Source organism: Schistocerca serialis, chromosome 4 (genome assembly GCF_023864345.2).
Source record: "Schistocerca serialis cubense isolate TAMUIC-IGC-003099 chromosome 4, iqSchSeri2.2, whole genome shotgun sequence".
Classification (NCBI taxonomy): Eukaryota; Metazoa; Arthropoda; class Insecta; order Orthoptera; family Acrididae; genus Schistocerca; species Schistocerca serialis.
Window position 1 is genome coordinate 389,053,589 of NC_064641.1, and position 20,236 is coordinate 389,073,824.

The 20,236-nt window shown below is 37.1% G+C and overlaps 1 protein-coding gene across 1 annotated transcript in view; it reads right to left on the bottom strand.

Moving 5' to 3' along the window:
- Positions 1 to 356: 356 nt before the first annotated feature.
- LOC126474887 (mucin-5AC) overlaps positions 357 to 20,236 on the bottom strand; it is a 158,696-nt gene continuing 138,816 nt past the window's right edge. Inside the window, exons 15-17 of the mRNA XM_050102381.1 lie at positions 17,308 to 17,500; positions 9,645 to 9,816; positions 357 to 7,676 (exon numbers count right to left, since the gene is read on the bottom strand). Of these exons, the coding sequence (XP_049958338.1) occupies positions 4,472 to 7,676; positions 9,645 to 9,816; positions 17,308 to 17,500 (3,570 nt within the window). The 3' untranslated portion in view covers positions 357 to 4,471. The remainder of the gene's footprint in view (positions 7,677 to 9,644; positions 9,817 to 17,307; positions 17,501 to 20,236) is intronic.

The window sequence follows — 20,236 nt, forward strand, 5'->3', positions numbered from 1 at the left end:
ATAGTTTTCAAAGTTTCAGATTCATTTTTGGGATTGATAAGTAAGTATATTCCAGTGCTAATTTAACTGTGCCACCTCTATTGCATTTTGAGACTCGAGGGAAAAATTAAGATAATTGCAGAAGTAAGAATATTCAAACCACAGTGAGTTCTTTTTTTCTTGCCCTTGTCTCAGTAACAGGAACTACATCAGATTTTGCACAATAATTCTGGCACACACTTGCAGAACATGTATGATGTGTGCTCGCACATGTGTGTGTGACCCCCCCCCCCCCCCCCCCTCTCACAACACACACACACACACACACACACACACACACACACAGGGGGGGGGGGGAGGGAGAGGGAGAGGGGGGGGAGGGAAGAGGGAGAGGGAGCTATTCTACATGCAGTATTACCCTACAAAGCTTTGGAAACCTATGCACATTCATTTTTTTTTTTTTTTTTTTGGACTATACTTTCTTTATAGACACTGAATTAAGAATCACATCTTCTTTGTTTGCAGATATGTTCATCATAGAAATAGATACAAGAACAAGGGAAAGGTTATATTTAGTGTCTCAGCTCCCACAAAACAGCCAATTTTGGTGTCAATTGTTATTCTATTGTATTGCTCTTGCACATTTGATGAATATTGTAACTTACGAAAATCCATTGGAAACAGTGGAAGTCGCAGTACATTATTTGAATACAGTAGTTTTGGAGCACATACACCTCCCAAAGCACTTGCATCTGATGCAGCTGTTATGCCAATAAGATTATGTACTTCACATGAACACCCTCCCCCCCTGCCCTGGCAATTCCATATAACAAAATTTCTTCCAAAATCTTAGTAGTGACATTACCCATGAGTCTATAATAAAGAGTGTCTTTTGAAAGATATCAAAAACACAGTGAAATTAATGAAGCTGAACTCTTAATTGAATATTTCATTAAAATATTTCTTCTAAAAAAAAGGAACAATTTGCAGTAGCTTAAAACTGCTACAGGAAGAAATGTAGATTTCCATTGATGGTAAATAGTTATTCTACGCTCCAGGTCAATAGCACCAGTACAAATTGGCCAGTGTTTAGTACACCAAATCTGCCACTGCATATAAGATTTAACCACACTCCATTATGTCTAAATCTGAATTTTTATATCAGATCTAAATACAGCCAATTGCTGACAACTACACTATCATACAACACTCATTATACAAAAGAGCTACTATGTGGGTACACATCTCCAAATTAACACCACACACAACATTCATATATATCAAATAGCTGATATGCTTGACAGTTAAAGAGCACCACACAACTAAATGAAATGAAATACTGTTTTCTGAAACAAAGAAGATGGAGTAAAGTGATTGTTCAATTCAGATTAAAAATGCAAAAAGTCTTTCTCAGGAACTGAAGCCACTTTCACTTTAAATAATAATGAAAATGCAACTTATGGTCTGTTATGACACAAAACCTACATTCAAGGGAAGTAATAGATTTAAAAAAAATAGGTTCATATTTCTAAAAAGGGAAGAAAATTAGATATTGGACATGAATATAAAAGTACCCTATTTTAGCACCAAGGCCACACATCTGAGTCATCACCAAAAACACCTCACCACTAAGAGCTTCAACCAATATTCTCACCCATGTGCTGCCTCATTCTAAAGACTTCTGCCTTCATTTTTCATATTAACAATGCTTTGTTTTTCTTCTCCATCCCTCTTACCTCTGCATAATGTGGTTCTATGTCATCTTGATTAAAGAAGAATAGTATAGATATAAAACTGATAAAACCATATCACAACATATAAACAACTGTAGAATCAATAAATGAATAGTGAATTACACAAATGCCACCTAAAGATTATTTTCTTCACAGCAACAATTTTTTTCCATCCCTAAACCTTTGGGTTGAAATAAAAACACTAAAAATATATACCCTGCATGATTGTGACATGATTAAAACCACTATACAGCTGTATTTCTAAAGATAATAATAAATGGTCAAAAATATTGTTTCACTTACATGTGATAAAAAAAATTACATTTCAAGTATGGTTGAAAAACAATGCATTCTTGAACAGTAATAATCAAGATGTTCAGAAGTTTTCTTCAGATGAACAGTCCAATTCAAAATGCAATAAAAAAGTGCGATTACTTTCTCTTCATAACTTTAATTTACTATTAGCAACATAAAAATGGCACCATCTGTGTTGATCGAGTATACCAGATGCAAATGTAGGTGATATGGAACAGAATAACAGTGTAAGAGGAAAACTGTAGAGTGATTCAATGAGTGGTCCATAAATATGCAACATGTGAAGGAATTTGGTTAGTGGAAGTGTGACTGCATGTCTTATACTTTAGTCTAGTTGTCATACACAGAACTCTCTTAAGAAGAGTTTCAAGTATCTGCAAACAACAACAGTTCTTCAAGGTGATCGACTTCTAAAAAAGAGATGTGCAAGCAATACTGTGTAATTAAAATTGATAACTCTGAAGGAATTTCTCAACAAATTGTGAACTGAGGTGCTGTCTAACATGGATGAATTCACTGAAGCTCGAATTGGCACTCACTTTATGTTAGCATTGGTAATTAACAGGAAATTATCAGAAGAATAGTACCAGCCTCTTTCTTTCTCTCACAGGTAATTAGTTTAAATTAATTCTGAATGTGATCTTGTAGCTGCTAACTAATCGTTGTTTTGTTCTTAAGTTCTGTCAGCATATGATGCAAAAAAACTCAGAGCAGTAATACCAATAATGGTCAATGAATCCACTTTAATTCTGAGATTGTCTATGCTATCCTGGATACAAACTGTATCTCAAATACACATGTTTTACAGACAATGTGATGTAAAAATAGTTGGATGAGCACAGAAAGTTCTGTAGCTATTCACATGCAGATACAAGCATATAAAGAGAACCATAATTATACTCTTACTTAAAGTAAACTGATGAAATGTAATAAAACCTCACTTAATGGTCCCTTGCTGTTGTGCAACACTGTTTATGGGCACCTCAGATAAGTAATCTACCTAAAACAACAGTTATTCAAACTTTCAAATGTGATGTACAGTTGCACATAACTAGGGTTTTACTGCAAGATCTCCTCCAATAATGTGTAAGCCTACAGGAGCAACTGCTTCCCCCAATTAAATAACTACAACTGTAGTTCAAGTTCTATGCGGAATAAAAACATTTTAAAGTGTTGAAACAATGGAGATCCTTCCATCAGCATTTTAGTACCAACAATAATTCCCAAGCAAAGCTGACACACTACATTATAGAAATTAGCTTATTTTACAAAGGGGAGAAAAGGTTAACATAACAATAACAGCTTTTTCCATCTGATAGGAAAGTGGAATGATTTGTTCATACTGTATAACCTGTAATTCATAAAAAAGGTAAAACTATACTTCTCCGTGCCTTAAGTATCACATTTACTGGTCAAGGACATATATTTCCCTACTGCAATACTTAATACCAACTTTAGAGTTGCACTAACAGCTCTATGACTTAGCCAGATTTCAACTTTTGAAAAGAAGCCTGCCATTTCAAGACTGCAAGGCAAAAAGGTAAATTACATAAATGGTTTCTTTTAAGCTTTCTTAATCATTAAAAGAACTGCAGTACTGTTCTCCTCTTATGTTTCTTCCAATGTTCAATGTGACTGTACTGGATAAATACGAACTGAAGCATTGCTCTAGATACCATTATACAAATTACATTAACAGTAAACAATTTACACAATAAAAAAATATTATCACAGTTGTCATGTAAACATTTAAACAAACCTGTTACCAGTATCTTGGTAACAATCAACAAGTTGAAAACTCTGCTATAAAAAGTATATGTTATGCATTAACAAAACTTTAAAATCGTCTGACACATTGCACCACTATGTTTTCATAGTTCCAATAATTTTTGTAACACATAAAAGTGATCTGGAAAATTAACATTGTTTCTTAAATTGTTCATCAAAATAAGAAACATATTTTGGATACCATAATATGGTAATGAATGTAACAGGAATGCTTTGATTTTGTTTCTCCAGGTTAAAGTTTTTCAGTCCTAGGCTAAAAAATACATTAATCAGTTCACCACGGTACAGAGCCATTTTCTTAAATACAACACAGCAGCAAAATCAGTGGCACATGTCCTACAATGCTCATTACTTTGTCTCTCAGCATTGTTAGTCTAACTTCAATTTCTCGACTATTCTGTGCACATAGATGCCATGAGTTCTAGTTCTTCATTACAATAAGCACCATTACAGAACTTCAAAAATGGAAACAAAATGTTCTGTGAGAAATGCCAGAAAAGATATAAAAGTTACATAAGACACTTATCTCATTTGATGGCCATGCGAGTCATATTCTCACTGAATTAGGCATTCAGCAGTACACCTTGCTTATGAAGCCTCATACTTCATTGTAACAAGAATCAGAGCATTAACTCTAGAACAAAAACACATATCCTTCACTTTTTAAAGGAAACAGTTCTTCCTGAATCAGAAATGGCTTTTGAACTTGCACTGGGTGAGGATGGTTTAACTTTATTTGAAGCATTTGAGGGTACTCTTGAGCTCGTTACAGACCCAGTGTTCTTTTCTGATACAGTTTCAAATTTTTGTTGCAAAGATGCAACATGGGAAAGCTTGCTGGCAGCCTGGCGAGCACCAGTGGGCATTGTTCGATTACCAGAAGATTCCGATGCTGACCTTGCAACAGTAGGCCCCTTCCCTGCTGTCCTGATACCACTTTCCTTGCCACTGTTTGACACATTCCGTTTATCTGCTGCACTGCTAACAGATCTTGGTACTGTTGGCTTTGGAGCTGTCTGGGGTTGTTTCCCTGAAACACTTGTCTTCCCTAATGTCATTTGTGGTTGTTTTGCTAGCCCTGTTGCACTAGAAGCTTTAGAAGCACTGATAGATGGTGCACTTTTGTTATTATTTGTTGCTGAGCGTCCAGCAGTCCTTTGACTTATTTGTGTTTGTGATTTATCGACATTTGTTGGCACCACATCAGGAGACCTAGCACCTGACCTACTACCTTTTCCACTTACTACATCAGGAGATTTCTCTGCAGATCCATTCTCAACAACAGAACAACTAGAAACTACATCAGGACTATTATTTACATTACCAGTTTTAACACCGCTAACAGACATTTTATTTTTACTTGAAGTAGAGCTAGTAGGAGAAGTTACTACATTTCCTTTTGTTATAATTGCAGAAGTGGGTTTCTGAGTTCCATTTGCAGAAGCAGCTACTGGACCTGACACTCTGGTCAGGGCAGCTGCACCTGTTGCAGGCTTTGGTGCTATTTTTTCATTCTTTATGCCTATTTGTGCTTTTGTTACAGATTCTGATGATTTTTTTGCATCTGTTACTGTTGAAGGTGATGAAACACTTTCAGATTTTAATGCTGAGGCTACACCTTTATTTTCTGAATTGATGTTGGCTTTTGTATCAAGTTCAGCACTTCCTGCATTTTGTGGTGTTGAACGGAAAGCTGCAGCCAACGGGCCAGAAGAACGCTGGAGAGAAGAGCTAAACGGTTTGTACGATGACACATCGAAACTTTTAGAAAAACTTTCTGTTGTGGATGCTGATGAGTGACTGGGTGTAGTCTTAAAAGTGCTAAAATCGCCAGGCTTACTGCTTAAAGTGTTTGGTTTTGTAGTGCCCATTGATCCAGAATTGACAGCTAATGGACTCAGGTAGCCACTACTGGAACTGGATGAACTGTTTGAAGCCTTTGTGCTTGGAGGACCCACTCCACTCTGTGAAGTGTTACTATACGTGCTGGCAGAAGATCTGTATATGCTGCTGGCATATGGTGCATTTACGTAAGTGCCCAAAGAACTGTTAGAAGAAGCTACTGCACTTAATTTTTCAGGAAAAGGTTGTGGTGATCCTGAACCAGCCACTGAAGAGTCTGTGCCTGTTACTGTAGAAGAAGCATCATTGTCTTCCGTTTTGTGTGTGTCACCTTCTTTCTTTCCCCTGGCAACAGTAGAACTACTATATATAGATTCCATATTCCTTGCCTGAATTTCATTTACTATCTCTGAAAGTAGGCCAACTGATTCAGCACTCCCAGCAGAAACACTGTTTTCCAGTGGTTTTGGTGAATGGTATTCACTAAATGAGGGTGCAGCATACTCAGATTTCTCAGCTGTTTTTGTGTTTCCATTTGTTGTCTTTGCAGTTGTTGAAAAGCCTCTTTCAGTATTCTTCCTACTTTTTTCAGGAGGACTTTCTTCAATCACAGCATATATGTTGTCAGCACTCACGGGACTTGTTTCTTCATCAATGTTAGCTAATGGGGCAGAACCTTCTTGTATGAGATTTAAGCAGTCATCATAAGCATATTCACCATTGTTTACTGCAGGTGGGTTCTGATAGCCTGGTAGTCCTATGATTCCTGTATGTAATTCATCAGCTTTGGTTGTCGGAGGTGGAGGTGGCCGAGGTGGAGGTGATGTAGGACGACTTCCGGCTGGAATGCTTGTAGGTCTCTTTGTGGCAGAAGACTGTCTCATTGATCCAAATGTAGGAATGGCCGGTCTCTGCACAACCGATCCTGTGCTCCTCATGCTCTGAGCTCGCATGACAACATTCTTATTGGGCTCTTCATTTGATACTGATGCAGCAGCTCTTACTGGCAATGCATTCTGTGGAACTTCTATTTCTTGCAGTGGTATTGGCTCAGAAATCTGCAAGTTTCTAAGTGTATCACGATCAATTTGAAGTTTAGCGGCTTTAACAGCATGATGGTGTGTTCTAGGAAGTGAGTTTGTGCCATCCCCTAGTTTATTTTTCAGTTTCTTTTCATTATTATGGCCTGTTCCATGAGCACTAGACTGTGATCTATTTACTGGATTTTGGCGCATCATAAAAGATGCAATACGAGTAAGTGTGGGATAGCTTGAACCATTTTCTTTAGATTTTCTGTCTTCTAATGACGAAGAGAAAGCAGACATATTAACAGCAGATGTGTTAGGTATAGACACAGGCCTGGGAGGTTTATTTGAACTGGTATTGGTGTCTGAAGTTATATTTGCAGGAGGAACTTGAGGTGCTGGCCTTGTAGGTACTGACGGTGCTGCTCGAGCAGCAACAAGCTCCTTAGCAGTGCAAGTAGTTGCATCAAGAATTGGGTTGCTAATAACTGGTCTAGACACAGGTGCACTCGTTACTGATGTGGACAGAGGTGCTGATGCAGGAATAAAGTTATTCTGTGCAGCTGTGGTACATGTATTACTTGACCTTGCAGGAAAATTAGTTGGCTTTGGAGGGAGTATGGCGACAGAGGGGACTACTGGAGGAGAAACTGGAGAGGCCAGTGTCCTCACAGGTGGTGAATGAATCTGCGAAGATCCTTCTGACGAAGAGGGTAGTGGTGTAATTGTGAAGCCTTTAAAGTGTCCAAGTAAATTATTCTGAAGATTCCCTGAACTGTTTGTATTTGTTGATGCTGCTGAACCAGTAAGTGATCCAGAACTGCTGTCATGTGCTGGAAGAAGAGAAGCACGAGCACTATCAGAAGCACTTCGGTGGTCAGCAGGAAGCGGAGCAGAAATTTCCAATCCAATGCTTTTATCAGGGTGATACGCCAAGGAATTTCCACGGCTTATTCTCCGCAGTTGACCGTTTTTCTTCTCCAAAGGTTTCATCCTATAGAGAGAATCATTATCATTATATTTCAAGCAATTTACAGCACACAAATTTAAAAGACTGTAAGCAAATTACACACACTGTAAAGAATTCCATAAAGTGGAGTTAATGTCACAGTCTATCATTTCTGCATGATAAATAAGCAACTTTAGTAGCTGATAAACAACCACCACACACACACACACACACACACACACACACACACACACACACACACACACCATATGCATGTTAAAAGCAACTTCAAAAGCAAAGCAGGAAGCCAGATGAAAAAAAGAAAAGAAAGATAAATTTACTGAACCACCTAAAGGATAAAACTGCTCAAATATGTTTTGTTTATGAGTCTGCAAATAATAATAATAACAACAACAACTATAATCATCTTAATTATCAAAATGACTACAATGTAACACATTTACAAGTGTGAAAAGTATGTAAACATTACACACATTATAATAACTAAGGGTAATAATGCATGGTAAAATGTAGTTTATGAACTATTTATGTGTTTAAAAAAATTTCATATTACTCGGAACCAGAAATTTGTCTAATGTACTGCAGTCTGTCCCAGTCCAGATGTATATAAGAAGAAACGTTGTGTTATGATTGCAGGTACATATAAGAAAAGGTAACATTCATTGTAAATCACACCCATGCTTTAAAAATTAAAGAATTAAATTCATAAATTTAAAAGAGCTTACAGAGCAACAGACCAACACAATGTTAAGTTTGAGACAACGATAAATTATAAAAAGCTTTTCCATTATTTAGCTATTAGAAACAACTAGTAACTGAAAATGAGCCAATTGCAACGATGCTACAAAGCATTTAAGAAATTTACAGATGAAAGCTCTGCAGGGCAATATGAAATAAAATTAGCACTTGAGGGTAGTATAAGTATTTTTTTCATGAATAACATATTTAAATAAGTGTTACAGTATGCAATGGTGTTTCTCTGATTTCAACATAATGTTTTGAGTAATGACTGTGACAAAACAGTCTTGTGTCTACAGAAATCGATGGTGGCTTTCCATTCAACAACTCTGTTATGATTATGCCAAGAAAAACTGGGAGATAAAACATATATGTGCCACCCCTCTGGCAAACGGAGTCAGCTTAAAAGCATGGGATATTTACATTATACTTGAAAAACTTCATGAAGTAATCTCATTATATGGAAAAAAGCATCTACATTATATCTGCACTACATTATTTTGAGAGGCTGTTGCTTCAAATCTTGATGCAAGTGCTGAAACGCTTGGCTTGCTAACAACAGATTTGAAGGCCACATCATTAATCCTTAGCATTGGTGGTGTTTCTGGTGTAGAAGCACCAGATGAGTCTGACTGTTGCAACAATCGTTTTTCTGAAGTTGCAGTTTTTATGGACAAACCTCTAGAATTTTTTCGAAGAATATTTTTGGTGGAATTCCTAATATGATTGCCTACAGATGCAATATTACTCTCAGTGCTTATGCTCTTGGGATGTAGAGTACTTTGAGTGGTTGTAGGTAGATGCACTTCAACATTGACTGTGTTTACACCACCATGTTTTGTCTCTTCACATAGTCCTGCAACATTGTTAGGCACTGTACCTGGTATCTTTGACTCATTAACAGTTTGGAAACCTTTTTCAGCATTAAGAATATGGATAACATTACTGTTTGTTGTGGATATTAAACCAGTTTTAGTAATTTCTTTCTTACTTCCAGAAAGGCAACTGTTAACACCTGCACCAGCAACAGAAAAAGAATGTATTTCAGCAGCTGAAGCAGTTTTCTGGAAGTTGTTTTGGCTATTTTCATGCACTACATCACATTTAAAGTAAGTATGCATTCTGTCTCTTAAACTACTGAAGTATTCATGCATAGCTCTGCACAGACCATTCCCACATTCCACTCTACAACAAGAATTACAAATCTGACGCAGTCTCTGGTGCAATGAAGTTATGAAGTGAGGCATTACGTACGATGGAGGGCCTCTTCCATTCATTGTAATGGTCGAAGATGGGATGCTGCTGTTTTTCTTCCACCAGTACTTCACATTTCGCCGTGTGTAATGAATGAAAACAGCGATTATGGCGACTAAAGGAACAATTCCTAAGAATATCACGTACATTGCTGTGATTACATCTTTTCTTCCTGAAAGAGAAAAAACATTCATTAGCAATTTTATATACTAATATGAAAGAAAAAAATGAAAAATGAAATACAATAATTAGGGAAAGCCCACATGCAACAAACTACGAAAGACAGTGGTAATAAATACAGTTAATCAAGCACATGAATAGAAAGGATCTTTAACCGCCAGAAATGCTACAGTAGTTTAACCGGGAGGGGGGGGGCAAAAACAGATGACCTGGAGAAATTAAATTACATTACTGCAAATGACGACATATTCGGAGGCATCCAGGCATTCATTTTCATAAAATTCCTAAAAGTTACAATGATATTTTTCACAAATAAGCTGTGGAAAAGTTCATACAACATGAGAGTTGTAAGAATGAAAAGTAAAAATGGGAAAGACAAAAATGTATGAAGGAACATAACAATCATATGGTCTTAGAAAAATTAGATACTGTGTGCAAGATGATGACACGCAATTACAAGGAAATAAAAGATAGTGATACCTATAACAAATATCAATAAATGAGGAAAAATCAAGAAATAAAGTTCACATTAGTAAGAATGTAAAGCGTATTTTATTGCCTTTGTTGTGTTATAGAAACCCTAAAAGTAAAAATGGAATGAAAGAGAATCTCAAAACATGAACAAAATTCTAAAGAAAATAGATACCAATGCACAGATGAAAAAGCACTTCATCCCAGAAGTAAGAAACAACTAGAAAAACTATTGGCAAGAATGGCCTGAGTCTTCAACATGTCTACTGCAGCAAGTCAAAATATTGGTCTCAGTATATAACAACATGATAATGCAGTCACACATCTGGAAACATTTTTGCTGAAGATAACAACAGCCACAGAAGCCTACACTTACGTAATTGTCAGGTCAATTAGAGAAGATGCTGGGTCAAGTTAAAATGAAACAGAGGCAAAAGTTATGAAAAGTGATAGAAAGTAGGATAACAACATCCCATCAAAGCTGGACCTCTTCAATGTTGATGTTTAGCAAATTGATTTTATAGCAGGAGACGTGTAATCATCGACCTATTTGGAAAGCATGATTTCAAAAAAAGAGAAGAGGTGGAAGATTAATCTTTAATACACTACTGATGATGGGGTCGTCATAACTTGAGAACATCACAACTGGACAAGGATAAGAAAGGAAATTAAATGTGTCATCTTCAGATCATCCATCCTCGCTTTCATCGTAAGAGAGACACGCGAAACGCAGATAGTCCTGCTCTTTCAGTATGTGAACTAAGTGTCATATTAACCACTGTGCCACTTGTATCAATACTGACTTTAAAATATGGAAAAATCAAAAAAACATAGAAGATTGATAATGGTGAAGAAAGTTATCCTTAATAAAACAGATCTATTGATATCAAATATTAAACAACTGAAACTCTGGCATGGAATAACAATAATATAAACTAGGATAGGTTGCCACTCACCACCTGGAGGACACAGAGAGCTGCAAACAGGCAAATTTAAAAGTAGACTATTGGATATTATTAAGCTATCACAAAAGGTTGCTCATCTGATGTAGGAAAAAGAGGGAAAAACCACACACACACACACACACACACACACACACACACACACACACACACACACACACACCTCATAAGCACATGGTTATTGTTGCATTCAGATGCAGAGACCCAACTTCAATCATTTCCTCTGCAGACTTCCCACATTTACTGCCCTTTATCACCTAGCACCCTGCTCATCACTTTCAGTTTGCCACCATTAACAATATCATCCCCAGTGCTTACTGCCTTGCCACCACTGAACAGTACCTTTCTCAAACCCAACTGTCTCTAAACCTACTACCTACTTCCTGGTCACCAAGACAATCTACATCATCACCTGTAATTACTTCTTTGAGGGCATCACCTGTAAACAGATCTGCAGTACAGCCATGGGCACCTACATGGCACCATACTATGCCAACCTATTTATGGACCATCTAAAAGAATCCTTCCACTCAGAATCCCAAACCCCCTTACCTGGTTCAGATTCACTGATGACATCTTCACAACCTGCAACAAGGGTAACAACATCCTACCCACATTCCTCCGGAACCACAACACCTTCTCCTCCCCCCTCCCCCACCCCACCCCCACTTTACCTGGTCCTTCTCAGCCCAACAGACTACCTTCCTTGATGTCGACCACCACCTAACAGACAGCTCTAACAGTACCTCCGTCAACATCGAAACTACCGACCACCAATACTCCATTTCAACAGTGCTACCCATCCAAAACCAAGCAGTCCCTTCCACACATTCTAGCCACCCATGGTCATCGCATCTGCAGTGAGGAGCAGTACCTCTCTGCCAGGGTTTCAACTACCTTTTGTCATGCCCTAAAATGAGAAATCCACATGGTATCCTGACACCCACATCCACCTGTCCCTATTCCCAGGCCCAGATCTAGGAGGGGCAAACTGGGATATCTACCCTTGCAGCAACTTTAGGGGGCGCCAAATTCATATTCTTGAAGAAAAAATACCTTGTTTCACAAAGTGCCTAACATCCAGCGCACGTTGGTCTATCAATTATTCAAATGATTTTGAAAAACATCCTTGTTATTTTTGAACATTTTACATTGATTTCTGAATGAACCATAAGTTGAGTTTTGAATGCGTGCACAGTGTACATGATACCTCTGCCAGTGGAATCCCCATCACATCTAGAAATAAAAAAACTCTGTCAGACAAAGGACACCAGTCTTGGATACTATTCATATTAACAGCTGAGCTGAGCTGAATAAACTCGAATGTGTTAATGCCAATCGCTCTTTGTTTATGCAGTTGATTGGGTATGCGGATGATCAGCGTTAATTGTATTAGCAAAATCCATATATTCAGACAACCACAGTAGAAATAAATGACTAACAGGAATAACAGTTAACCAGAGAATAAGTTTTGACAATAGCAGGAATGGCTGATGACAAAATTGGTTTTTAGAACGAGCAAGGAGAAGAGATGGGGACAGCACAGAAATTATGTGGAAGAATATGCCGCTCCCAAATTTATATAAAAATTTCATACTACTACTTTTTGATCTCGTGTTTGAGAAACTGGAACGTATGAATGAAATGTGGAATTATTTCCTAAGTAAAACTTCTTGCTTGTAGTAGGCCTAATAGACATTTGATACTGGTACTTTGGTGAATTATATTCTGACGTGTTATTTATATAAATAAGGTAGACAAAAATGACCATTTGTACCAAAACAGTCTCACCTATTAGCTGCATGTTACAACTGCTACAATATTAGAAAGGTATACTTCGTTTTATCTAGCAGACAGTGACAAAACAGATGTAATCAAATCAAAAAACCACACCAGTCTTGGATACTATTCATATTAACAGCTTTTTTGGTATTAGACAATGACATTTTTGATATTTCGGGTAGCAAAATATTTGATGAACTTTAATGAAGTAATAGATTCCTTCTCAGAAAGGAAAGCACACTGTGTAAAGCTGTAGCAAGACTAGAGAGAGAAAAATGCTGTGTAAAGAATTAAAAGAGATCTATTACACTATTCAGTCCAATGGAATGAACATACAGTACACAGTTTCAGTGTGTAAAATACACAGTCACAAATCAAACAAGTTTTGGTCAAAATTACTAGTGAACTGAACAGTTAATAATATTGATGGAGAAAAATGTGCTTATCAAATGGCAGTAGATTTAAATATGTAGATAGCTATAAAATTGCTAGCTTTTTCTAGAAGAAGGAATGTGATGGGGAAAAAAAACCTGGGAATGCTTAAGGACCTAGGTAAGCTCACTCGATCCCAGGCCAACAGACAATAAGAGGGGTAAATTAAGCACAAAAAACATTGTGAAAAGGATCAAAAATAAAAGAAATTAAAAGGAAAAACAACGAAAAAGAATAAAAGAAGAAGAGAGAGAATACTGCATAACTTTCATAAACAGAGGCCAAGGAGAATGCAATATCCAAGCATAGGTTGTGGAGCCAAGTTCTGGGAAGGTACCAGGAGAGAGAATAAGATGGCATGTGTAGTAAAACAGGTATCGACATGTGTATGGTACTGCAGAGTGTACTCAGCCATGACACAGAGTACAGACATGAGTGAACATCCTTATTGACCATGCGGTGGCTGTCACATTGATAAGAAAGGTTAGACAGTGATCATATTATGATGCAAGTTGTTTAGCAGATGTTTCTCACTTTGAAGAAATAGGTTTTGCCAGTAAAGGGGCTTGAATAGTATCAGGAGGGTGAACAAGACAGCATGGGCAGTCACACAGGGATAAGCAACACAAGGTATCAGTAGGTAAAATGAATGACGATGGAGTGTTGGGTCTGATGAGGATGCTCCTGAAATTGAAAGATGATGAAAAGCTGTTATGTGTGGGAAATATTAGGTAGAGCACATCTCATTCTTGGACTCAATTTCAGAATATGATAGTCCTGTCAAAGAAGTTGGTTAACTCATTATTGCATTATAAACAAAAGCATAGTAAAGGACAAGAAAACATGCTCTTCTGTCTTGATTCTGAGATGTATTGCCAGTATTACACTGGTTCTTCCAGACAGATAGGGTTGCATCATTGCCAAAGCTATAGAGGAGGGAACATTTCACATGGAAGGGATGACACTTGTTAAATGTAAATATTTCTGTTTGACAGTTGGCTTTATATGTACCGAGTTGTGAACTTTATCTTCTATAAGGATGATATCAGTATTGAGGAAGGTGTTACGAGATTTACACAGGGATCATGTGAAAATTAGTTAACTGTTCATGAAGAGAGTAGCATTGGAAAGAGCTACCATTGTTTCATATGGGTGCGACCCTGATTCATTTCTATCATTGGTAAGTGTGTAGCTGATTCTAGTGAACAGTCATTGGTATGGTATCAGAAGAGTTTTCACTGCAGTAAGGTTTAGCACCACAAACCATGTGTATGAGGAATTTTGGTGTAGAGGTAGGTGGCTTAGTGGTGACCATTGAAGTGTGTGGTTGTGGTGGGGCAGTCACTGACTTCAGCTGTTCCAGGAAATTATTGGTCCCTTTAATGTAAAAGGAAAGTTTTTATGTAATAAGTTTCAGATGTCAGTTATCACAGGAATTACCCTGAATGTGTAGTCCATTCCCCTCCTGAGTTGCTCATATTAGCCAAGGGACTGACTAGTCTTAGGGCTAACTACAGTAGCTAAGACCTATTTTCCTTTTCACACATTGGTTGGAAGTTATTACTTATTTATGCAACCTCTAGTACACATTGAGCTAACCAATTAGAGAAGTACTTAGACTTTACGAGCTGTCATCCTTTACAGGTGAAACAACTCCTTCCCTACAACCTTGGCATTCAGGGTAAACTTTCTTACTTGGATGCTGGCTCCTTATGAAAATATAATGCCAGTCTCATTCTGTCTTCACTACCTGGAAGAATCCCACCAGATAGTTCACATAACAAATTTTGCACATGACCTTTGGAAGTCGCATATTTCTGATCCTTTTCAAATCAACAAATGAGAACGATTCTTATTACCCATTACTAACATGGTTTAATGTATTAACGAACTTCTTTGGTTGGCCTATGATTTCCCAAAACATTCTGTTCAGATTCCATGCTCATCCTTGGTCAATTTACTTATCATACGATACTTGTGCCTACTCCTGCAGTATGTCAACCTTACGCACTCTCTTACTACTACCTGCAACAGTCCTGGTAGTGTCAAAACATGCTCCACCAAAATGAGTGTCACACATTGGCACAAACAAATTTGTTTATAGTAAATATTTAGCCTTTTATAGATTATGATAGCCTCCAGAAGCTATTAGTAAGGAAGAATAGCCCTAAACAGGGAGCACATACTGGTAACTCTTAGCATCGCATTGCAGAGTTCATTATACAACATCGTAGTTATGACCTTGATATCAGTTTTACAGATGTGCAAGTTTGTATTCTTCCTCTCAATGCCAGTTCCTCCTTTTTCTCTTACTGTTTTTGTCTTCAGCATTCCTTGTAGTATCATTTATTTTATGTACCCATTACAAATTTTCTTGGTCTTCATTTCCCTCACTTTTTTGGCTCACTTGTGACATATTTTCATTCATCTTTAATTTGGATATCCCTCTCCTCCAAACACACACACACACACACACACACACACACACACACAGATATATACCAACTACACAGTTTCCACTCTCATGCTGCCTGTCGAGCAAGGCACCCCTGACCCTGAGTGCTGGATACTTATTCTGACAGATACAGTAATTTTTTCATCATCAGTCTTCTCTTCTTCTGCCAGAAGTAGTACTCCCTGATTCTGAAAGCTAGCAATTTTACGTCCTTTGAATATTTCTATCTACTATCACTTAGTGAATATGTTTTTCTTTACCTATATTGCAAACAGTAATTTATGAGACTCTATTGTTATGGGAAGAATTTTAAAGCAATTTATACTTGCTACAAGCATTTTGTATCATGGATCAACATAAAAGAAAACTTGATGGAAAATGTGACAGTGCACGAATCTAATTTATTAGGAAAAGAAATAACTTTTTAACCAATATCCACCATACAAAGGCAAATGGGTGGTTCATGTCTTTGTTCATTCAAGCTGCACATCAAAATAAAGATTTCCTGCAAAAAAATGATCACTCTGTCTACTACAGCCTAACAGTTTTTCTAGTACGTAATCAACAGCAAAACACGGTAGAAGATGATTACTTGCTTGTCACCTGTATTTACGACAATTAATTTCTTCGCTAAGAAAAAAAATCAAAGTAAAAATTGAGAAATTATGAAAGACTAAAATAAAAGTTGCTATAGAAAAGAAAAAGTCACAGAGAAGCTCAGCTGTAGTCAGACATAACAGATGTAGGAGGAAGATAAGTTTGCTGAAATAAACAGCTGCACCTGCCACAGCACTGAGAGCTGGTAATGCAGAAATTCTTCCTGCTTTTTATTACTATCTTCCTGTTATTAGTAAATTACTCATCTTAACAACAACTTAATAGTATGTTTAAGTGTAGGCTTTGTTGGCCTATCACTGTCAATAAAATTCTTCAAGATACGTGACCGAATTGTTTGCATGTAAAATTCTCCGACACTTTGGCCACATTTGCAATTGGCTTTCCTCAGGACCTTATGCTTACATTCAGCAAAATGCACTGAGGGAGGCCATTTGCGACAGTGGCCAAAATGTCAGAGAATTTTTTATATTGACAATATATTCACATATTGAATTTTATTGACAGTTAATATCATATACCTGAAGTCAGAAATCCTTATTTATTACACTATACTGTACACTAAATGGTGCTCAGACAATTTTTGGTCTAAAACTTACAATAGAAATGTAACATGAAATGAAGAATAAACTATTAAATAAAATGTCCCAAAACATAATCTCAATACAAAGGTCCAGTTCATGACTGTAACGAACAAAACTTTAATGATTAGGGTGTTTTATAAAACATTAAAGAAATCAGAATACTATTGATGTTCTCTACAAACCATTTGGATCTGAAGCAGGTCCACTATCTTCACTGCCACCAGTCCCAGGATAGTCACACAATGGAGGAGCAAATCCTGTAGCGCAGTGGCAATGCCCTCGACTGTTACAGACACCATTACCATTACAGTTCTGGGGGCACACAGCTGCAGCTCGCAGTGAGCCCACTGGCATACAACGCTGGCTCACACACATCTATCAGAAAATTCAATACGGTACACAGTGAAATCAATCATGCTGACACTGACTACTTCTCAATTTAATACATCATCATGAACAACATTATCAAGATAATATCAAATACACTATCTTCATGCACATCCTGAAGCAAACTGACTTGTAAATCAGATTGATAGCAGTATTATAAGGTTGGAATCAAAATCTTTTGACTGTCAAAAAACTTGTTAGCAGAAAAGAAAAATCAATAAGTTACATATTCTGAGAATCACCGTAGTATGCACTCTTATTTTTTCTCTCTGCATTCTTTTCTATTGTTTGAGTGCATGAGATGGATGAAGAAAAGGATGGGGGGGGGGGGGGGGGGGGGAAGAGAGAGAGAAAGCACTGTGGTGCACTCCCCACCATGGTTCACTACCAAATAACAGCCTTTTGAAAGCATTTCTGTGACTATACATTTCAGTCTTGTTGCTGCACATGCATGCACCACAAACAGTCTAGTAGGATAGAACTGAATGAGCTGTATTGGTAGTGACAATTCCTCTTTCCCCCCTCCAAAGCAATCTTCAGACACAAAAATTACTACCAATGAAAGTTCTAAAAGTAGTGAACACAACATGTTTTATTATTAATAATTTGTCATATTCATTCTAAGAAAAATGAGACAAATAGAATTATAGGTCGCAACATAATTTAAATTATGGCTGTAACCAGTGCCTTGTTTTATTCTTTATATCCACAGTGAACACAATGCAATTATATTTTTCCCCCTAACTATTCAAAATGATTTGTTATATCGCATCCTCAAACAGACCTACTATGCACTAAATATTGTAAGCACCAACCTATAAACCTTGCCATGCAGCAATGTGAATTTTGAAACAAATGAGTTTATGATTCCATCACCGGGTGCCCACCGATCAATAGCCAGTGGGAATTTTAAGGAACTGAGGAGATCATTTATATCTCACACTTGTTAAGATCAACAGAGAAATGACTGAAGGAACAAAGATGGAAAAAGAAATCATCTGAGATCTTTTTCATGGAATCAGCTCAGCTTCATCTGAAATGATTTGGGGAATTATAGAAATTTTATATTGAGACAGTCAGACAATTATCCAAACTCATCTCCACCCAGACAAAAATGGTGAAATTGGTAACACTGTTATATATACCAATTTCCATATCTGTCAGCTAACTTTCAGTGCAAAAGATGGTATTAAAACGAAGGGTTCCGAAAATGTGTAGAAACAGTCTACAGACCTATGTTCACAGTCACACTGCAAAGATAATAGTACAGGCTGTAGGTGGAGAAGAGCATGTAGAAAGTATTCCAAACTTAATTCTACTTTAGAGTGCTGTTTGTGGGTATTCTGTGGAGTAGAATCTGAGTTTTTGATCTTTAGGAACTATGCTAATATGATAGGGGCTGAAAAAAACCTTGAAATTTTAGGCCATCATTATTTCACAAAACAGCAACAAAACACAAGTTTTTTCCTTATAAATTTCATTCATCAAAAATTTTCTGAAAATTGTGTTAGATGCAACATACATTCCAAAAGTAGAGGTTCTCGTCCTTTCAAATCAGGTTTCCTACAGTTGTTCAATGTAAATGTTCATTGATGACTTCTTATTCGAGTGACATAAAAATGCACTTTTTGTGGACATGCTGTAATTCGAATTATTTTCGTGGTGGTAGTGAGCTAATATGGCAAGTGCTTCACATGCAAAGAAAGTTTGGCAGAATAGTAAGTGATTGTAGTTAAAAAGAGAAGAGTTGCTATGCTTAACTTCCCCCAACCCAACTCGCTCGGGTAAGTCATCGTTATCATTTGATTTCAACAACAAGTGCTTCTCATGTGAGGAAGAGTTTACTGAAGAGTTCTGATGTGCAATCCCATGATCAAAAGTAACAATCCCAGAGATAGCAAGCACAATTTTGTCATGTGCAAGACTGAAAGGTGATGAATGGGAACAAACAATTTAAATCTGTATGAGCATGTTGGATAATACAGACACAGATTTAACTGTGGATAATGTGGCATATCAGCAAAAGTGTATTCATAGTTTCTACAAAATATCTGGACATATTCGTTAAATACCGGACAACCTAAACCCAATATAGATCACACCATTGAAATTATATTCACCTTTCGCAAGGAGAACACTGACAAGCGCCAGTTTTCCCTTGGACAGTTGCTTGACGAGGTACCTGAAAATTCTCATCCAGAAGTTAAGCACATGAAAGAGAAGTATAAACATGACAATCATCTTTGATTCACCCAAGAGAGGAAATATTGTATGTTTCAAGAAAACTGGCCACAAAATTTTGTCAGACAACTGATACTCTAAGGGGAAAAAAAGAAGACACTCAAGAAGAAATGGCTCAAATTGTGAAAACTGCAGGCAAAATTATTTTAGAAGATACCTGCTCTTAAGTGTCCGGCACTACTGCTTACCCTCCCATTGCTAGTTTTTTTGGTGATTCCCACCATGTTGTCCTTGAGACAATGCATCTCCTCCTCCATACAAATCGGGTTCACTGGAATCACCAAAGAAGAAATGTCTTACTGTGGCACATGTCAATAAGTTAGCCATGCAACCAAAATTATTCTTGTCTCCCATTTTAATTGGGGTTGCCACATAAATTTACAAGAAGTTAAGATCCAAACTGCTTCTACGAGGGCAGTTCAATAAGTAATGCAACACTTTTTTTTTCTGAAACAGGGGTTGTTTTATTCAGCATTGAAATAC